At 53.4% G+C, this 19,670-nt stretch overlaps 1 protein-coding gene, 2 long non-coding RNA genes and 2 other non-coding genes across 8 annotated transcripts in view; 3 read left to right on the top strand and 2 right to left on the bottom strand.

The window, feature by feature from the left end:
- The first annotated feature begins 517 nt into the window (after positions 1-517).
- LOC112814245 (uncharacterized) lies at positions 518-12,549 on the top strand. Of its 2 annotated transcripts, none has more exons than XR_012376205.1 (4): positions 518-622; positions 1,342-3,661; positions 3,982-4,024; positions 11,492-12,549. It is a non-coding gene; the product is annotated as an uncharacterized lncRNA (long non-coding RNA). The 2 variants fall into 2 exon arrangements; XR_012376204.1 differs by lacking the exon at positions 11,492-12,549 and adding an exon at positions 5,352-5,761.
- LOC112814481 (small nucleolar RNA R38) lies at positions 3,359-3,438 on the top strand. Its single transcript, XR_003205790.1, has one exon. It is a non-coding gene; the product is annotated as a small nucleolar RNA R38 (small nucleolar RNA).
- Positions 4,861-6,789, bottom strand: LOC141371325 (uncharacterized). Its single transcript, XR_012376206.1, has 2 exons — positions 6,592-6,789; positions 4,861-5,416 (listed from the first exon to the last, which is right to left on the bottom strand). It is a non-coding gene; the product is annotated as an uncharacterized lncRNA (long non-coding RNA).
- ST6GALNAC2 (ST6 N-acetylgalactosaminide alpha-2,6-sialyltransferase 2) overlaps positions 7,139-19,670 on the bottom strand; it is a 16,155-nt gene continuing 3,623 nt past the window's right edge. The window contains exons 2-9 of one of the 3 annotated variants that reach the window (XM_025859612.2): positions 18,722-18,782; positions 14,809-14,983; positions 14,014-14,182; positions 13,489-13,627; positions 11,954-12,057; positions 10,104-10,286; positions 8,898-8,997; positions 7,139-7,904 (exon numbers count right to left, since the gene is read on the bottom strand). In XM_025859612.2, the coding sequence (XP_025715397.1) occupies positions 7,737-7,904; positions 8,898-8,997; positions 10,104-10,286; positions 11,954-12,057; positions 13,489-13,627; positions 14,014-14,182; positions 14,809-14,983; positions 18,722-18,782 (1,099 nt within the window). In that variant the 3' untranslated portion in view covers positions 7,139-7,736. The remainder of the gene's footprint in view (positions 7,905-8,897; positions 8,998-10,103; positions 10,287-11,953; positions 12,058-13,488; positions 13,628-14,013; positions 14,183-14,808; positions 14,984-18,721; positions 18,783-19,670) is intronic. The other 2 variants (XM_025859613.2, XM_025859614.2) reach the window with 2 other exon arrangements.
- Positions 17,847-17,972, top strand: LOC112814477 (U6atac minor spliceosomal RNA). The gene has a single exon (XR_003205786.1). It is a non-coding gene; the product is annotated as a U6atac minor spliceosomal RNA (small nuclear RNA).

Here is a 19,670-nt window from a genome sequence, read left to right as displayed (position 1 = left end):
TTTCGGAGCCGCCGCTCGCGGGCGCCCCCTGCCGCCCGGGCCTCCCCGCCCTCACCCCAACTTGAAGGGCAGCGGAGCAGGACAACCTACAGTCCCCCGGGAATCTGCCGCCCCTTCTCTAATGCAACCCACCACCCAGATGACCCCTCCCCGCCCCAGTGAAATCCGCAGAGCAATTAAGAATGCAATCCGGCCCGGCCTCCGTTTCCTCATCCGTTCCCCTCGTGAGGCCCCCTTGAACTTTCTGCGCCACCCCAGTCTCGGCCAGGGACAGTCTGTGGACTCAGTAGATAAATGGCTGTGGCTGAAGCAACCGTCCATCTTCGTTTTCTTCCAAGATCAGGCCTCCCACCCCGGGCTCTCTACTGTCCCTGGTGGCGGCCACCATCTTACCCCCACGTCCAGAGTCGCGCTGAGGATGCGGCCGCCCCCATCGGCGGTTGTTTGGACTCCATTTCCCCTGAGCCCTTTCTCAACATCGCGCGAGCTCTCGCGAGACTGCTGAGAGGACGTGTGCGCAGGCGCGGCCCCACCTTCTTTTCGGGGCAGGCCTCGTGGCTGGGAGGCATGGCGGCTTCTGGCTGGGTCCAACGGGATGAACATTCTCGAGCCTTTGGCTGTGGTAAGGCTGGGGAGGTGGGGAAACGAGATCTTCCTTGACCCGACGCAAGTTCATTCGGCCTCCCTTGCCTCAGAGGCGGAATGGTGTCGATAAACCGGTCTCCCTCCTAGGGTGGTTGGGAAGTTTAGGGGAAATACTGGATCAAAAGACGCAGAAGGGCGCGAGTGTTGATGATTGAAGGGAGGGCGCTCAGGCCCTCCTTTGGAGTTAAAGGGCCCCTCCTGGGACGGGGAGAGGTTCTCCCAGCTTGTGCAACCTCGTGCGTCGCACAACCACCGTGTGCCCTGCGGGTCTCCGAGGCCCGCCCACGGGGCAGGATGCGGGTGGCAGGGTTTTGTGGGTTTTTTTTTTTTTTTTAAGATTTTTATTTATTTATTTATTTGAGAGAGCGCGCACGAGAGGGGGGAGGGTCAGAGGGAGAAGCAGACTGCCCGCTGAGCAGGGAGCCCGATGCGGGACTCGATCCCGGGACGCAGGGATCATGACCTGAGCAGAAGGCAGTCGCCCAACCAACTGAGCCACCCAGGCGCCCCGGGTGGCAATTCTTACTTCACATCAAGTGTTAACGTCCAAATCAAGTCCCTCCTAGAGTGCCTTGAGGACGGCCCTAATCAGTAGTTTTTATTTAATCCTATAGATAGTCGTAAATGGGATTGTCGATTTTGGAAAGCCATAATTCTACAACCCACCTTCCAAGTTCATTTTTTCATTCCCCACAGGCTTTTCTTTGGCATCTGCGGAGACAGTGAGCAGCAGACCTGCAGGTTGAAGCTTAAAAGTGAGGAATGGATCCCTGAAATGAGTAAGGATGGGTGCCGGAAGGCCCGCTACATACGGCCGCCTCACACTTTATTCTGGTTTTAAATTCAGTTTTATGAACACGTGGACATAAAAATCCAGTTAGGGTGAGAAAAATGGACCCAAAGTCTGGAAATGAGCAGGGCCTATGTCAGTGTGATTTGGCGCCACTAGGTGTCACTGTTTGGAATCAAAAGGGTTGCTGCACACAGGGATGGGAGGGAGACTTAGGAAATGGGTTTTGGTTGGCTGGGGTTTAGAAATATTTGTGGATTATTGAAGTTATCCTTGTCTGAAAGGACATCTTTTGTGAAGAGTTCTGATGCCTTGAGGCTCAGCCTTTTAAATACCAATTTTGAGGTAACATCTTGACATCGTTTCTGTTAGAATGAAGTATATTACCCACATTTCCCTTAGAGATTAAAGGTGTTGACTGTAGACTTTGAAAAATTCAAGTGAAAATCATCATCTTAAGATGTTGAGTGTAAGGACTTTTTTGATGAAAGTTTTATAAATGGGAAGATTTTTTTTTAGCTCTTTGGCAGAATTGCAGAGATTAGCGTCCCGTTAGTGCCTTGTTAGATTTCAAGGATGTGAGCCTCCTAGGATTGTTCCTGCCCAGATAAGGGAAGGAGTGTGGAACTCTGCTAGCCTCCTTGCCAAGCAGTCTCCCAAACTGTTAAACAATCTTAAGTGGAGTAGATATTTTCTCCTTTGCTACTGAGTAAACAAACTGAGGCTTAGAGTTAATACAGCTGTTTCTTGTGTTTTGTTTCGTTTTTAAAGATTTTATTTACTTGACAGAGACACAGCGAGAGAGGGAACACAAGCAGGGGGAGTGGGAGAGGGAGAAGCAGGAACCCTGCTGAGCAGGGAGCCTGACGCGGGGCTCTATCCCAGGACCCTGGGATCATGACCTGACCCGAAGGCAGACGCTTAACAACTGAGCCACCCAGGTGCCCCTGTTTCTTGTTTTTTAAAGAACCATAAAAACAGGGCAAATTTTGTGAGGGTGCTATTAACCTTTTTTCAGTTTCATTGAGAAATAATTGAGTTAAAATTAGCCCAGTCGTTCTCCACTAGGGTGGAGCATGCTGTTGGGATCTAACGGGTCCTGCTAAGTATCCTACGATGCACAAAACAGCCCCCACCACAAAGAACTACCCACCCAGAATGTCAGAGCTGAGATTGAAACTTGTATTAGACTAACATGAGAGATCTGGGCCCTAGTCCCGGCTCGTTAGCAAATAACCCCACCAGAGCCTAATTTCTTTGTAAAATCAGGTTACTGCTTTCCAGACCTGGTTGTATATCCAAGGCACCTACAAAGTGTTAGAAGTACACCTCCAGCCATGGATGAGAATGACCCTCAATCGAGGCCCGAGGATTGTGTGGCCATCCCAAGAGCAGTCATATAGGAACAGTTGGATGAACTGATCTACTTGTATTACAACAAGATTATAGCACTGGCTATTTTTAAGTAGCTCTTGGGGGCAGATCTATAATCCTCTACTTAAAAAACTGCTCTAGCTCTGTGGATCATTGTGTACGCAGAGGTGAGTGAAGGAGAAATGACCTTGTGTGATGGTGCCTTCTGGCAGCGGGTTACCTTTGTACAGCTGGCCTTCAACAGGATGTCCCAAAGGAGTAACCACACATTTTACTGACACTGAAATATACACCCCATACATACTCTGCTATCGGGCACTTTGTGCCGAGGTAGACTCTGTCTTTGAAAGGGCAGGAAGCGTCAGTCAGGTCTGGGATGCTGGGTACATCTAGGCACTAGGTATCAGCAGTTTTTACCCTGAAGGAAAGTTTTAATAAAGTAGACAAGATTGAGAATTCTTGTGAGGGAAGCAAAGCAGAATTTTGTAAGGAAAAAGTGGTCTGCCTCTGCTAGAAGTGTCAGCCCGTGAGCTGGTGGATTGGCAGGAGCTGAGTTCATGATGATCTAAAGTTATCCCTGTCTGAAGGCAAAGAAGCCTTTCTGTGGAATATGGATGTCTGAAACTCAGTTCCTAAGTTTGCTTTATAGAAAATTTAGGCCAGATTTGAATGTGAGCTACTTGAGAGTTACCCGTGTATATCTTAAGTAGATTTTTCTTTTGCAGTTTCTCCTTGCCAGGTGCAGTCTCCGCCTCGGTTTTTGAGGCTGGAAAAGGATCCTGCAGAAGCAGATGGCAGCGGCAGCGCCAAATCCGCTGCCCTGGGCCCGAAGCGGAGACGTCTCTTTTGTATGTAAGTAGAGCCCTTCCAAATAGACCTGGATGGGATGTTTGTTTGCTGCTTCTGCCTCGGGTTTAGGATTGTGCTGGGTGGCAGGGAGATTTTAACATGGGTTTGTTTGTTTGTTGTTGTTTTTTTAAGATTTTATTTTTTGACAGAGACACAGGGAGAGAGAGAGAACACAAGCAGGGGGAGTGGGAGAGGGAGAAGCAGGAACCCTGCTGAGCAGGGAGCCCGATGCGGGGCTCGATCCCAGGACCCTGAGCCAAAGGCAGACGCTTAACAACTGAGCCATCCAGGCGCCCCTAACATGGGTTTGTTTTCTTTGCTAGATGTCTGCAGTGTGTGGGACAGAACTGACATGCTTTGCCTGAAGTAAGTGAAAGGACTCCTCCCTTGCTTGTAGTCTTTGTTTCCATCTTTCCTGTCCCTAGGAAGCCCCACGAGCCTATGATGGTTAGTTATCCCTGTCTGAACATCTCGGCTGAGGGGAAACCATCTATTCTGAGGCGTTGGGGTTTGGCTCTTTGCTCTTAAAAAGTTGAGGCTTTATCAGGGATCAAACTGAACGGACTCCAGAGGGAACTGTCTACCCTGCAAAGACCCCAGTCGAGTGCATCATCCCTCTGCGGCTTGAAAACTGATGGTGTGGCTGCCCTGTCGCGCTCTAGGCCCCTTGATCGACGGTCCTGGGGTACAGGCTCTAAGAGGGGGCAGAAATGGGCAAGTAGCCCAGTTGTGGGTCATGTTCTTATTGTGGAATGAAAGAGTGCTTGTCCATATTTCAAGGAAATGAATGCACTCTTTGAAACTGACGGGAATGTCGGAAGTCTGCCAGTTGTGGCAGGACTGTGACCTATCTCTGCACCACATGGTGACATTGAGGAAAGAAGGGCTGCCATGGCACCAGCAGAGCTGTTTGGTTTCCAGGTGCTTTGTTTACAACACCAGGGAGCTCTCCTAGGGTTAGCTGAGATTGGGTCTGGACGGCATGATGGGCATGGGGCTGCTCCTGGGGTAGCCGAGGGCTGAGGGGCTGTCATGCGAACAAGAAAGTAGCCCAGTGATACTGGGCCGGGAGGGTGTCTGGCTTTGTTCCCATTTAAATGCCAGACTTAGAGTGGGCAGATGGCCTTTTTCTGTTGAAATTGGGGGGTATGTATGGGCTTTTTGTATTTAAGGTCACATAATTGTTCAGTCACCAAGGAAGCTAGATTTGGGGTGGGATTTAATCCTGAAAACTGGCCCCAGCAGCTTACAGCCTGTAAGTAAAACCAAGTAAAAGGATGTGTTTTAGCGAGTCGCGAAGTTGACTTCTTAGGTTATCGTTGCTGCAGAGTAGCTTTGACTGCACCACGGGACTCACGTAGACCTTTAGGTTTGACTTGAAAAGCTTAACCTCCAGAAAGGGGTTGAATGAGAATGTCCCCAGTGCTTCGTGGTGGTTCTTCCCTGGCCCCTTGCCAGACCCTGCTCCCTTTGCACATTAGCTCCTGAGGGCAGGCTGTGGTTTCAGGTCTTCCGGGAATCCTAGCAGCCTGCTTTGAAGCAGTCTGTGCCAGGTGGTCCCCTCAACAGCATGGGCCTAATGTTCGGCTACAACGAGCGCTGCTACGATTGCCTCTTCTTCATTCAGTTTGGCTTTCAATCTTGAGTCCCCTGCTTGACTGATCCATCAAATGACTCTCCTTTGGTCTTGCAGGTTATCTCCTCAGGACAGGCGGTGCCAGGTGGAGCAGCGCGGCCTCTGTTGCTAATTGTTAATGCCTGCAAAATAATCCCCCAAAGGGAGAATAATTGAAGAATTCTTTGGACTTTGTCTTCGAAAGGAGCCAAAGAGTTTGAGTGACAGCTCATCCTGCTGGCAGCCAAATCAGGGCGTAACTAAGAAAATCCAGAATGCCGCAGTTGAGCTGATCTGGGTGTAACTGGTGCACTGGGAAGAAGGCAGTGATTGTGAACTGAAAAGGGTTAATGTGTATGTGCTGTTTTGGGGAGACTGAGCGGAAGCAGGTGCTCAGCCTAGAAAGGGGTTTCTCAGAGTGGATTTCCTGTGAAGTTAATGTATCTTGGGCTTAAATTTTGAAGCACAAATAAAAGTTTTTAAAAATGGGTTTTTGTAACATGGATTTCATGTTGAGACCCTCATCCTGGGATTTTATTCTGTTGACTTAGCTAATACATTTTTATATAAATGAAGGTTTCACAGAATACTGTTTTTCTTTTTTTAAGAGGGGCAGAGGGAGAGAAAGTCACAAGCAAACTCCATGCTCAACGGGGGGTTCGATCTCATAACCCTGAGATCACCAGTTGAAATCCCATCGAGTTAGACACTTCTGGGCCCTGTGCTCAGCAGGGAGTCTACTTCCTCCCCCCAAGAGTGGGACACTTAACCGACTGAGCCACCGAGGTCCCCCAAGTTTCATAGGATGCAATCAGATGTTTTAGAAGTTCCCCATTAAGTTGATTTTCTGCACCTCTTAACGGGTTACCACCCACAAACATAACGTTAGCATTTCTCAAATCTTAACGGATTGACAAGAGGTTCTGAAAGCTCCAGATGTGACGGGAATAAGGACAAGTAAAGTGTCCTGGGTACAAGGCGCCAGGCGGCCTGACTTAGGCTGTGCTGACTTACAGGGGCAGTTGGATTTCTTTACTAGTAAAGGTCACTATCAGATGGCAGAATGGACTGATACTTGGTACCAGGTTTCCCACGTTTGATGGTGTTCTTCCCAGGCCAATAATTCTATCCAGAGAAATATACCTGGGACACTGCTGTCCTTGAGATCAAGGGACAGTTCAAAGTTGCCAAGCTAAAGGGAGAGGCCTTGGCCTCCTGCTTGCTACTCCTCTCCAGTCTAAACTGCTCACCAGCCACAGGAGGCGGTGGTTTCAAGCAGCTGCCTCCAGCGTGAAAGCCCAGGTCTTTGATCACATACCTGAATTTCTAAAGTAGTTTGATTCCAGTGACAGTTCATCCCTCTTAAACATGCTCATAGGATCTGCCTTCTAAAACCACAGAGCCAGAGGCCAGGTCCTGGGCCTTGGTGAATTAGTCAGTGGTGGTCAAAGCCACCTCAGGAAGGCTTTGGACAGTGGAGCAGATCAGACTGTCGAGCTACTTGTCCTCAGGCCAGTAAATCCCAGGGCTGAAGGGCTATATGGTGATAACTTGGTTAGCCGAGACTTACCCTTCCAATAGAGGCCCATGTGCTCTGTCTAAAAGGAAACTGCCTATTAACTAAGCCCAGCTTTACTGAAACCATGATGTGAAGCTGAGGGTTCATTACCTGATTGTGTCGTCTTTCCAGTGGCCAGGTGGTAATCCGTCCATTATGACTTAGGCCGGCAGCCCTCTGTGCAGTTGACCCCTGTCAAATTACCAGGGCTGGCCCATGGTCCTTTGAATTTTCTGAGTGATCTGCATGCTAAACACTGTCGTGTATCACCCCCAGCCCCCTTCCCAACACACAGAAAAGACACAAGGGTCATCCTGTCATTTATGCAAGTACTTAGTTCAAATTACATTCTGCCTTTTGTGCTCCCACTTTATCATGGGGCAGGAGGAAGAAAGTGGTCATGTTCTCAGGTGGTTTAGGCGTGTCTATGGCTGGGGAATGTGTGAGCCTGTACTGCTGCTTGACCCTGGTCAGTGGAGATGGTGCAGTCACTGCACCGTCATCCTCAGGTTCCGTACCAACTGCTGGGTTTGAGATCTCTGCTCCGAAGTAGGTTTGCCCTTCGCTGGTGAGGGTCACAGTCTCATCTTGTGTTACCTTCGGTTTTAAAACATCCAGCAGAGCAGTCTTTTTTTCCCTTCACCCAAGGTCGGGATGTCTGTCTCCAACCCAGAGGGGAGTTTTCGTGGACAAACCCAAGAACAGGATGGGGTGCCCCACAATGAACAAGCTTCAGTGAGTCACAAATCCACCTCTTAACGTCCCCTGGAGAAGAAGGGGTGGGTGGAGGGGAGCCGGAGCCCTTCTCAGAGGCTGGAAAGACCGGGGGCCGCTTAGGCCACGTGAGGGGCCGGGGCCACAGGTCCCACGGCTCTGCGAGAACAAAGGGCTTGGCTACGTCAGGGTCAGCGCTGGTACAGTCGAAGGATGCCGGCCTTGTGCAGGTTCTTCCACAGGGTGGCTTCCAGGGAGAGGTCGTGGTTGACATAGAATATCAGTGGTTTCTTTATTCGCTCGAAATAGTGGTCAGAAAATTTCCAGTAGTTGCTTGTGATGAATCCATAGGCACTAACCTGGACAAAGGACAGTCATTGAATTAGAATTTATTGAGCTCCGTGCAGACAGATGTGAAGTGACATGAATTGGGAAAGTCACCGTACCCCCCCCCACCTTCCTTAGATGCCGTGTCCAAGACAAAAATAAACAATAGCTGGAGCTCGAGCTAACGGCAGGCCCTGTGCTCTTGGCCACGTTCTCTCAGCCTCGGGATAATCTCGGGTATTATCCCCATTTCACAAGGGGGGAAGCTCGGAGAGAGAACCGGACACGTCCTCAGTCACGCGCTAGCGAGCGGCCAGGCTGGGGTTTCAAAGTCGGGTTTGCGATGCGGGATCTCCTTCGCTAAGCTCGAGGTGGAGACAAAAGCCCATTACTCCTTGTGGCTCGTTCTAATGGGAGCGCAGTCGAGACACTGCTGCCTTAAAAAAGTTGGGAAAAGGATTATGACGGCGTCATGGAGCGGCCCTTGGTCTCCAGCTCTTGTGCTGGCTTTAGTGCGCTCACTGCCTTTCCTCGAAAACTGCTTCTCAGCTTCTGCTGGGCTCCTGTGGGCAGCACCGGGAACATCTCAGGCAGTGAGTTCAGAGGTGGTGGAAGGCTAAACCTGCCGCCCAGCTCAGTTCTAGAAGGATGTCTTTATCCACTCCTTTGCGATTTTGCTTTCACAAGAACAATTTGATAACATGCGCCTTCAATACCACAAGGGTGAAGGACAGAGGTGCCTGGGCAGGTGGCTCCTGGAGGAAGGCAAGGCTGGCCCAGCACCTGTCCTGGAAAGGCCCCTGCGTAGCCCATGTGGAGGTAGCTCAGGAGTGGCACTCCCTCCTACCCCCTTCCAGAGACCAGCTTTTGCTCCTGCAGCTGGAGAATCCCTTCCCTACAGGGGCGAGGCCGCGTCCCAGGCCCGAGGGTGACAGGCCTCCTGTAGGGGTTATCACGGATCAGATTAGGTTCCACCCACACCTGTCCTCTGCTGCTGTGGGCTCTTGAAAGGGAAGGCCTCTTACCTGGTCACAGGTGTGCAAAGCTGTCAGCAGCATGAGGGCCCCAGTGCTAGGCATATATAGGTTTCCAAAATTTGTGTTAATCAACTTTGATTTCAAAAACCTGGAGACGAAAAGTGGCATCAAAACTCAAGAAAGAGGTGTAGGTCTCACTCGATGGTTGTGCCCTTCGCCTTTCCAGCTACCAGTTCAGATGGCCTGGAAAACTGTTCAGAACTTCCTGGCTCTTCGAGTGCAGTCCATTCCCCATTTAGGGAAAAACCCAAATGAAGCAAACGCAAGCGTGGGTAACAGAGTGGGGTGAGAAAGACGAGCAGGCCTGTGCAGAAGAACCCCAGGTATGATCCTTCCCTCTCCCACTCTAGAAGCGTGAACCCAGCCTGAGTCCCCTTTCCTCTCTGCAACACCCTGCCTTCACCCCTGGCCTAAGTAACCGCAGTGGGTAGGGGACAGGTGGCCTATTTATCTAGCCTGAGACCTAGGTTTCTTTCTTTCCACAGACTTCGGCCCAGCAAGAATCCCTCATGAGGGACATGAGGGGCAGGGCACCCAGGTCCTGGGCCTGGAGTCACTGGTGAGATAAGTGTGTGCACACACTCTCAGAATGCAAAAGTGAGGCCACAGGACGGTGGCCACAGGCCTGACCTCAGCCCGGATTCACATCTAAGCTTTACCAGACAAACCGCCTAGCCTCTCTGAGCCTGTTTCTTCCTCTGTTGAGTGGGGCTGTGAGTGCCAGCACCAGGAGGCCTCCCCAGATCCACTCGCCACCCTCCACCTGCTCTCTGGGGATGCCAGCCACGGGGTGACAGCAGGGCTTCTCAGCCATGGCACTATTGACGTTTTGGGCCAAATAATTCTTTGTTGCGGGGGCATTCTGTGTATTGTATGATGCTCGACAGCATCCCTGTGTCTACTTGGTAGTGATGCTTACCTAGTGACAACCAGAACGTCTCCAGAGAGGGGCACGTGACCCCCCCCCACACACACACGCACATTGGAACCACTGGTAGAGGGAGAGGGCCTGAGGTATTTCCAGGTTCCTCCCTGTGGTCGCCTTGGACTGCCTGTGTTTGGGCCCAATACAGGTTAGCGCTCGCTGTAGGTTACAGCGTCTGGGCCATAAAGGACCTGCAGTGATGGGCTGGTGTGCAGGGGGGCTGGAGGGAGGAGCTGTTCTTTGTGCACCCCCCCCACACACACACCTACCTCTCCCTCAGGTAGCTGATGAAGTCTGGATGTAGTAGCTTGAATTTCCTGGCAGAGGCTTCTGGTCCGAAATAGGTCTGAGGCCTAGGACCCATGAAAGAAGTGGACAGAGCGGCCCGAGCCGTCGTATGGCAAGGGGAGGGGAAAGGCGCTAGGCCTACGGCGGTAGCGGTCCGGGCGGGGCTGGGTGTAGTAGCGGGAGAAGGGCGTGTAGAAGGTGGCCGGCAACACCGTGGGCACCACGTGTGGCTTTCCGCTCACCAGGACCTCGGTGGGCAGGGTGTAGGTGAGCGAGGAGGGGGGCGTGAACAGGGCGGGAGGGGTCGGGAAGGAGCAGTTAACCCGGGGGTGGTGGGGAGGAGGTGGGAGCAGGGGGAAGTAGAGAGAGTCCGGGATAGGAGGGGGCTCCCGGGCCGGGCAGGGGAAGGAGCAGGGGAAGCACTGGTTCTGGGGCAGGGGTGTGGTGGGGGGCTGGAAGAAGGGGGGTTCCTTCAGGAAGCGGGGCACGTAGGGGGCGATGTAGGAGGGGATGCCCCGAATGGGTCCGATGTAGGAGGCCGAGGTGGCGGGGCTGTGGGAAGGGGACCGGGGGGTAGGCACGGGAGGAGTTTGGGAAGAGTTTCGAGAGAGGGATTTCAAGCCAGATTGGGAAGGAGATTTGGAGGTGGGTGGAGTGGGGTTTTGGGAAGATCCTCGGGGCACATGTTGGATATGAGGGCTGGGGGTCAGGGACGAAGCCCGGGAAGAGGGCTGTGAGGCAGATGGGGTGGCAGGGTGAGAGGGGGGCCGGGAGGAAGACCCCCGGGTGGGGGATGGAGAAGGGGCTGAGCCACCAGAGCTGGAGTAGGCCTGCTGGTTGGAAGGGGCCATATGGTTGGACCGGGACTGGGAGGGGGACTGGGTAGGGGATGGATTGGGGGTATGGGAGGGGGAGCTCATTGGTGTTGGGGAGGCTTACGACCACCTGATCGATGTCTCTGAGCCAGCCCCCCCCAAGAGCCCAGTCCCACCCGTGTCACAAAGTCCCCCCTCATGACCAGCTGTGGTGTCACGAGTGATTGTTGGATCGTCACAAGGGGGCGGCGGTGCAGGTGGGCCAGAGTAAGCGGGCCTGGCCTTTGAGGGCTTAACCCCTAAGGACCTCAGAATTTGCTCTTTCGGGGGTGGGCGGCATGGTCCAGAAGCACTGAGATAGGAAGGCTGGTCTTCGTGGCTGCAAAGGTGGCATGGATTTCTAAGGACCTGACTTTGGGACAAGAAATTGTCTCAGCACCACAGGGAGAAGGTTCGGCTGAGGCCAGGACATGGTTCAAAAGAGCTGGACACCGGCCTGCTGCCCGGGAAGGTGGGGGAGAAAAGACAGAGTGCCCTTTGTTCTCTCTTTGCAGGACACTGGGCCCACGTCACCTGCTCTCCGTTTCACGGGCACAGATCCTGGGAGGGTGCCCACTGGGATGAGGGCCATGGATAGCGGGCCCGCCCCCCCCCGACCCGGCCCTGCTTCCAGACACAGCGTGCTCAGCCGGCCAGCAGAGTCTGGAGTGGACGAGCGTGGCCAGTGCTGCTGGCTGGGGGGCTGTGTGGGGAAGGGGCCAGCAGCCCACAGCTGAGGAGCCAGGCCTACCTTGCTCCACTCAGAAAAGCGGCCCTTCAGGGCTACAGCCCACCCCGTCAGGCGGGCTCCTGGGGGCCAGGAGGGTTACCTGGGCTGCTCGGGGGGTAGGAAAAAAAGAGCGTAATTCCCCAACAGTCGACTGAATTCTTCAGGATTTTCTTGCTGTCCTCACCCACTTTCCCAGCCTGACAGTGGGCCCAGCACTACCACACCCCGTACCCGCCCGGCTGCTCACCTGTCCCCTTTATCAGGGCCCTCGGGAACAGGCACACCCAGAATGGCCGATCTCAGCATCACGTAGTCCCGGATGTCAGAGGGGATGAAGATATAGTGCAGGTCCTGTCGGGGCGACAGAGACCCTGAGCCAGTCCCTCCCGGCCCCCCCAAACAAGACTGTGTCCAGCACCTGCTCAGCCCTCCACCCGGTCCTGCCACCTGTCCTGATGGGGGAATTTCTGCTCTCTGCCTGTCACCCCCACTCCCAGGTACCATGGTGGTTTCAATGCATGGTCACAAATCTTTTGGTAGGTGAGGCTTACTTGCCATCCGCTTGAGTGACTAATGAATAGGAGGAAGTGGAAGGGATGGCGTGTGACCTTGGAGACGAGGCTACAAAGCTCCCTGGGACCCCCTGCGCTGGGTGAAGTGAGCCGCCATGACCTGGGGACACTCTAGTAGCCTAGAGAGGCGCCATCTGGACTCTGGCCTCCTTCAAGCCTTCAAGTGCCCGTAGCCCCTGTTGATGCTGAGCCAAGACCATTGTGCTAAGCTGTTCCTGAATCCCTGACCCCCTGAAACTGTAAGATAATAAATGTTTGTCGTTTAAAGCTACCAAGTCTGGGGTAATTTATTAACGCAGTGGTAACTCATACAGGTAGTGTGGCCGGAAATAAAAGCTGCTCTGTTTTGTTCTGTCACGAGCTAAGAGAGGTCCTGCTGTGGCTACGGCACTCCTGGATTTCCTGCCCAGAGGAGGAAGCTTCTAGAAACCCGGCCCGGTCTTCTCAAGCACCACAGAGCCCTTATCCTGGAATCTCCCCTCTTTATGTGGCACCCAGACAGCTCTTGAAGGGAGGAGCAGTGTTCCCGCGACTGGGTGTGGCTGCACAAGCCGCAGGCAGTGGGCGGCCTTGAATTCTGGCTCCCCTGCTCCCTGGCTGGGCACGCAGTTCCGTGCCTTTGGACTTCAGCCTCCCTCCTAGGCTGCTGTGGGATCAGGAAGGCAGCTCAGGGAAATGGGAGACAGCCCTAGCGCTAGTGTGGTCAGAGGGGCCTGGAGGTTGCTGATTTTAGCTGCGCGGTGGCCTTGGGTGGATGTGCTGCCATCAGGAAACGGGCAGCTGTGCCAACCATGTTTACTGCCGGGAACAGAAGAGACGCTCAGTAAGTACCCTTCCCCTGTGCGTAGCGTGAGCTCTGGCCGGGGGGCGGGGGGAGGCAGTCCTTGCTGAAGGAAGGGCACCCAGCCTTAGTCTCCTCACCAGTAAAACGGGGCTGACATGGCATCCCGTAAAGAGCCTGGCACCCCATAAGCTTCCAGTGAGTATTAGGCTTTCATGCTCTATCCCAGAGCAGTCCTGTGCTGCCAGAAACTACGGGGTGTCCCTGCTTGGATCCCCCTCCTCAGTGGCCCCATCACATGCACCCAGGATCCTGGCACAAGCTCTCCATCTACTGGACTGGGGCCACTGTGGTTCGCCTCACAGAGGGGACTCTGGGAACAGCGGCACTGACCGTCAGTGACAGTGGCAGGCCCATCAGAAGCCTCACCTGGCCTTGTGGCACGGAGGTGAAGCCGAAGTTCCAGTAGGAGATGAGGGAGTTCTTCATTGTGTTCACAGTGAAGCCGTAGAAGGAGGTCTTGGTGCCCACATCCTTTTCGAAGCCTTTGATCACAGCACCGTTGAGTCTGGTCCAAACAGAGGTCTGTCAGCCTCCCGATGGTCACACGTGCTGTTTGTACTTCCTTCCCCGGGGTTCTGCCGCACCTGTCCCCAGGCCTCTGTGCAGACTGTGCCCCTTGCCCAAGGCAGCACCAGTGCCCCATCCAGCCCATTCCCACTTCTCCAGACCTCAAGGGATGGCCTGTGAAATGGGCACATCTGGCCCCGGCGGCTCCCTCCCTGCTGGCACGCGGCACCCACACTCCCATCTTCAGGGTCTGTCTGCCCGTCCCGACGGTGGAGCTGCCCCGGCCCATGGCCCTCCCAGAGGATGCTCCCCCAGGGGCTGGCTGGGGACTAGCTCCATTCCCAGCTCCTCTCCCACCTCCTCCCTGGCTCCTGCACCGCATACCTGAACACGTAGTCATGGGCATCGATGTTCAGACCCTGGCGGGAGCCATTCAAAATGCCTCCGTTCCCCACCACCGCACACCGGATGCACGTGGAGAGCAGCTTTCCGGAGGCGGCGAACAGCTCGGAGCTCTCTGAGCCATTCAGGAGGCTCAGGGTGGAGTTGATGGCTGTGGGGGCCAGACAGGGCAGGGCGCCCTGAGTGGGGGCTGTCCCGAGACACTTTCTGGCATGCCCCCTGCCAGAGGCCCGACACCAGCCTCATCCAAGGCACAGAGGGTCCGGGGAGAGCAAAATGTCAGTGGGGCCATGCAGGCTGAACTGGGGGGAGAGGATCTGGCTGTACCCTGTCACCTCAAGAACTCGAATAACTAGTCCTCTCAAGACCGTATGCTCCACAATAAAATAACGTGAGGCAGTTTGAAGGGGGGGAGGTGCTCTGGGCAGTTTCCCACAGCGGGAACCATGGGCAGGCTGTCTGAGGACCCCCCAGCCCCTGTTCTCGGCCGCCTTGGGACACTGGCCCCAGGAGGTGAGCGCTGGTCAGCAGGCACATCAAGCCCCCTCCCTGATCCCCTGGTGCTTGTAGGGGCTGGTAGGTACGGCAGGAGTCACACAGCAGGGGGGGGGTGTCGAGCCCTGAGACCTTTCGGGAAGGAAATGGGCAGGGGGGTGGGGTGTATGAGGGGGGTCCCCATAAGGTGCTGTGATGGCAGGCTGGCACCTGGGCCAAAAGCAGGAGGAAGGGATTCTCTGGGGCCAGAGGGCTGGGCAAGAAGCAGCCACTTCCAATTACCTTGGCGGGAGAGCCCCTGCCAGCCATAGGGGGCTTTGTGCTGGCTCAGTCTGTCCCAGAGCTCCTGAGTGAAGAGGCTCCCCGAGAGCAGCACTGGAGCGGAGAGATCGAACAGGGCACGGAAGTGGGCGTGCTTCTGGATGGCCAGATAAAGCGGGTGTTGGCAGCGCGGGCTCTGTGGGGCAGGAGATAGTGCCGAGCTCCATTAGCTGGGGGCTGTGGCTGGTGGGAACCTTCCTAGGAGCCTGCAGGCCCTGCAGGCTGGTTGGGAGGGAAGAGCTACCCTTCGCCTCCAGACTTGGTCCACCCCCAGACCTGCCAGCTGAGCTCGCTTGTGGCACAGTGGCGTGGTGGGGGTCAGAGAGCTTTCTGGCTTTACCCTGCCCAGCCCTCTCTCTCCTGGATGCCACCTATCCAGGGCCTGGTGGCTCTGGCCTCTCACTCCTTCACTTCACACTTAGGGCAACTTTGGGGCGTTTTCCCACCAAGTGAGTAAGATCCGCCTGCCCTTTGGTGGAAGAATTGCAGCCTGGGCTTTGGAATCCATCAGCCTGGATCCAAATCCTAGCTCTGGCTATTCTCACTGTAAGGTTTGTAGGGGACGGGCTGCTGGAAAGATCATGGGCATTTTCGTCCAGGTGGCACCTGTACTGGGTTGACTAGTGTCCCCCCGCCCCCTTCTGTCTGCCCAGACCTCAGAATGTGAGCTTATTTGGGAATATGGTCTTTGCAGATGTAATTTATTAGGATGACGTCATACTAGTTTAGGGTGGGCCCTCATCCAATGACTGGTGTCCTTATAAAGCCACGTGTAGACAGACGCAGAGACTGGAGTGGCCTGGCCATAAGCCACAGAACCTCTGGAGCCACCAGAAACTGGAAGAGGCAAGGAAGGATTCTTCCCTGAACTTTCAGGAAGGTGGCCCTGGTGACCCCTTGATTTTGGATTCTGGAGTCCAGAACTGTGAGAAAATCAATTTCTCTTATTTTCAACCCCCCAATTTGTGCTAATTCCTTTCAGAAGCTCTAGGAAACTATACAGTACCTCTGCGCACAGGGACCTGGAGGGACGGTACTGAAGAGGGTCCCACCCCATCCGCCTGCAACCCCCAATGTCCGAATCCTGCACTGCCTCGCCCTGTGTGGGGCTACCCTTCCCACTGAAGGGGGCTCTTTGTTAAGACTGCGGGTTTGACCAATGCAGGAAGGAGCTCTGCAGTAATTTCTGCTATAACGTTACCTATGGATGCCTAAAAACCACCACACTATGCAAAACGGGTGCAGTCAAAACCACCGGGCTTTTAGGGAATGGGATGAGTGGCACAACACTCAAAAGCTTTGTCAGTGATGGATGACAGGACAAACGAAGGGCCTAACAAAGCTGGAGGCACAGTCTCACACATCCTGTGGTCAAGATCTACCACATTCTACTAAACATATGGCCCTTGACCTTGGAAAAGACTTGACGTCGGCCTGTGTGAGTGGGCTTCAGGAGGGTGGCAGCTTGTGAGTTACTGTGAAGTAGTGCAAAGAGGGTTAGAGAACAATGAAGTGCGTATCTGAAGGGCGCATGTGTGTGCGTTTTGTGAATTCCTTCGAGGCTCCCTTCGGTTGGGTGCGGTTCTCTGCATTTAACCTTAGTGTTCTCAACGACAGAGTCACTCATAAGGAAACACAAAGTTTGTGTTATGCTCAAAGTGTTTCCTAAGATACCAATCTTATTGGAACAAATTCACATTTTCAAAGCAAGCATTGTAGCAGAACCAACTACTAATTTCACTACCTTTCAGTTCATCCTTGGGATGTTTTCCAGGGCCTTCTTTAAGAGGTACCAGGAGAAAACTCTTCAGTCTTTGTATTGGGGAAGGCTGTACTTCACTTGGGCAGCTGGTTTGCTCTTATCTCATGGACACAATGGCAAATTTCCTTCTTCACTGTGGCCACCAGGAAGCTCAGAGCCAGATCTATGGCCTATCCCTTATGCATGGGATAGGGAATAGGGAACGATGGGCCCACCATTCATGCACTTCTCTACATGACATTGTCTTATTCTCCTACCTTTATTTTTCCTTTGGCCATTTCTTCATTTTATTCTATTTTATATTTTTGCCTTGGTATGTGTATCCAAAAGCCACCTCGAATCCTTTTTTTTTTTTAAACCCAGTGGGGATATGTCAGTTCGCATCAAGCAGCTCAAGGTGCACAGGGCTTTAGGAAACTTAAAAGATGACCCATAAGTACCCATAAGATGCTTGAGACTTCTCTTTAGCCTTGCAGGCCAAGTGCCCACCCCGCCTCTGTTCTCAAAACAGGGACCCCCTCACCTGGCCCAGGGCTACTTGCTCCGTCTCTGAAACAGCTTAGCTGTCACTACGTTCTACAGGAAGTGGAATCTTTTCCCCCCTGCAGGCCTCAGCTAACAAGTCCCAGGTTATTCTCTTGGGCATGAACACGACTCTTAAACCCAGGACCTGATCTCTCTGTGCCTCGCTGCGTCCATCTGTAAAAGCTACAGGACAGGGTTGCCATGCGGCTTTCGTGAGAGAACACGGGTAAAGTGCTCGAGGCAGCATGATTTGTGATGGAGCAGGGCCTCGAAGGTTCTCAACCCCCTGTGCAAGCATGGAGAATCTTTCCAAGGCTGGCTTGTTTACTCCATGGAGAGCAGTTTAAAAATGTGTGAATTTTATAGTAAGAAGGCATTTTATAGTAAGAAGGCACCTGGCCGGCTCAGTCTGTAGGGCATGTGCCTCTTGATCCCGGGGTCGTTGAATTCAAGCCCCATGGTGAGTGTAGATTACTTAAAAATAAAATCTTTTTTTTTTTTTTTAAAGAATTTACCTATTTATTTGACACAGAGAGAGACAGCGAGAGAGGGAACACAAGCAGGGGGAGTGGGAGAGGGAGAAGCAGGCTCCCCGCCAAGCAGGGAGCCCGACGCGGGACTCGATCCCAGGACCCCGGGATCATGACCTGAGCCGAAGGCAGACGCTTAACGACTGAGCCACCCAGGCGCCCCTTTAAAAATAAAATCTTAAGTGTTGTATGAAAGGAGAGAAGGTTAGCACTCCCCTTGACAAGGATGGAAGAGGCCCTCGGGCCTGACCACACACATACGGTTAAGGCATTGCCACCTACTTCGTGGCATCTAACCAGGGGAAGAATGAAGGGGAGTAAGTCGGAGGGGGAGACGAACCATGAGAGGCGATGGACTCTGAGAAACAAACTGAGGGTTCTAGAGGGGAGGAGGGTGGGGGGGTGGGTTAGCCTGGTGATGGGTATTAAAGAGGGTACGTTCTGCGTGGAGCACCGGGTGTTATGCACAAACAATGAATCATGGAACACTGCATCAAAAACTAATGATGTAATGTATGGTGATTAACATAACAATAAAAAATAAAATAAAATAAAATCTTTAAAAAAATGTATTTTGAGTAGATTGCCAAATTCACAGGCCTTTTAAAGGTAAGACTTCCGGGCTCTCGGGTGGCTCAGTCGTTAAGCGTCTGCCTTTGGCTCGGGTCATGATCCCGGGGTCCTGGGATCGAGTCCCGCGTCGGGCTCCCTGCTCGGTGGGAAGCCTGCTTCTCCCTCTCCCACTCCCCCTGCTTGTGCTCCTGCTCTTGCTATCTATCTCGCTGTCAAATAAATAAACAATCTTAAAAAAAAAAAAGAAAGGTAAGACTTCCTAAGAACTATTCTCCCGGCTACACCCCTTCTCTGCTCCTGGGGTGCAGGGAACCCTGGTGGCCAGGCCTGGCTGGCTGCTCAGCTTGACGTGTAATGTTTAGAGGGTCCAGAGAGCTCCCGCCCAACAGTCTCATGAGAATGTTCTCATTTGCTCTTCTTTGTCCCCTCCTCCCCGTTAACTTTTGAAGATGCTCGAAACTGCCAGAGGAGTCGACCATTGTACCTTTCTTGTTCCAGCATTTGATGCCTTGCGTCCAAAGAATGCTCGAGATGATGTGGCGTTCCTGGGGGAGAAGCAGAAGTAAATCGGGGTCGGACCTGCCCCTCGGAACCTTCTGATTCTAGCTCCAGGGGCTGACAAAGCCCGTCAGAGTCAAGATGGCATTCGTTTGATCTTGCCAGGCTCTGATTTTTGCCCATGTCTCCCTCTTTAGGAACAAAAATACTGTCACATTAGTATGTTTTGCTCAGCCTTCTAAACCCAGAAATCCAAGAAATCCCATGGCAAGCGGCAGAAATGTGGAGTTTACAGAACACTGAGATCTGGTTCAAGGATGAAAACATACACTAGGCAAGCTTGCCAGCCCCCTGCCGCCATCTGAGGGAGCTCCCTGCCAAGGCCCCAGAGGGGCTGGTCCCAGATGACGTGGTCCCCCTTCCCCTTGGGGTGGGTGGTCCTGCCGTTGTTCCTGGCTCCTGCCCTGCGGCTCCCTGTGGAGGCCAGGGGTCTGAAGCCTCACTCCCTAGGTTTGTATCCCGTGATCTAGGGAAGTTACTTCTCAGAGCCTGTGTCTGTGTCTGGACCGCAGATATAATCAAGTGATTAATTATCATTATTAATCTTATCACATCTCCAGTTGTTGGAAGTGTTCACACAGAGACTCAAGATGATCTCATACAAAAAGTGTCCTCTAAATGGTAGCTATTGTTACCTAAAGGAAGAAGGGAAAGACCTTGTTGTGACAACCTCTATGACAGTGTCCCTTCGGGAGGGAGGGAAGGGGTTGATGTTACTCTCCACCCCTACTCCCACCTGCCAGGCGGCCCCTGCATCAGGGGAGAGAGCAAACAGAAGGACTAGGGGCCTTTGCCTATTCAAAAGGGTGTCAGGCTTCTCCTAGATTCCTGTCGCCCCTGCCCTGCCCCCCCCCCCCCCCCCCCCCCCCCCCCCC

This window comes from Callorhinus ursinus, unplaced genomic scaffold, assembly GCF_003265705.2.
Source record: "Callorhinus ursinus isolate GAN/ISIS: 27379988/994484 unplaced genomic scaffold, GSC_fseal_2.0 scaffold68, whole genome shotgun sequence".
Taxonomy (NCBI): domain Eukaryota; kingdom Metazoa; phylum Chordata; class Mammalia; order Carnivora; family Otariidae; genus Callorhinus; species Callorhinus ursinus.
This window is presented reverse-complemented; position numbering and strand designations above follow the sequence as displayed.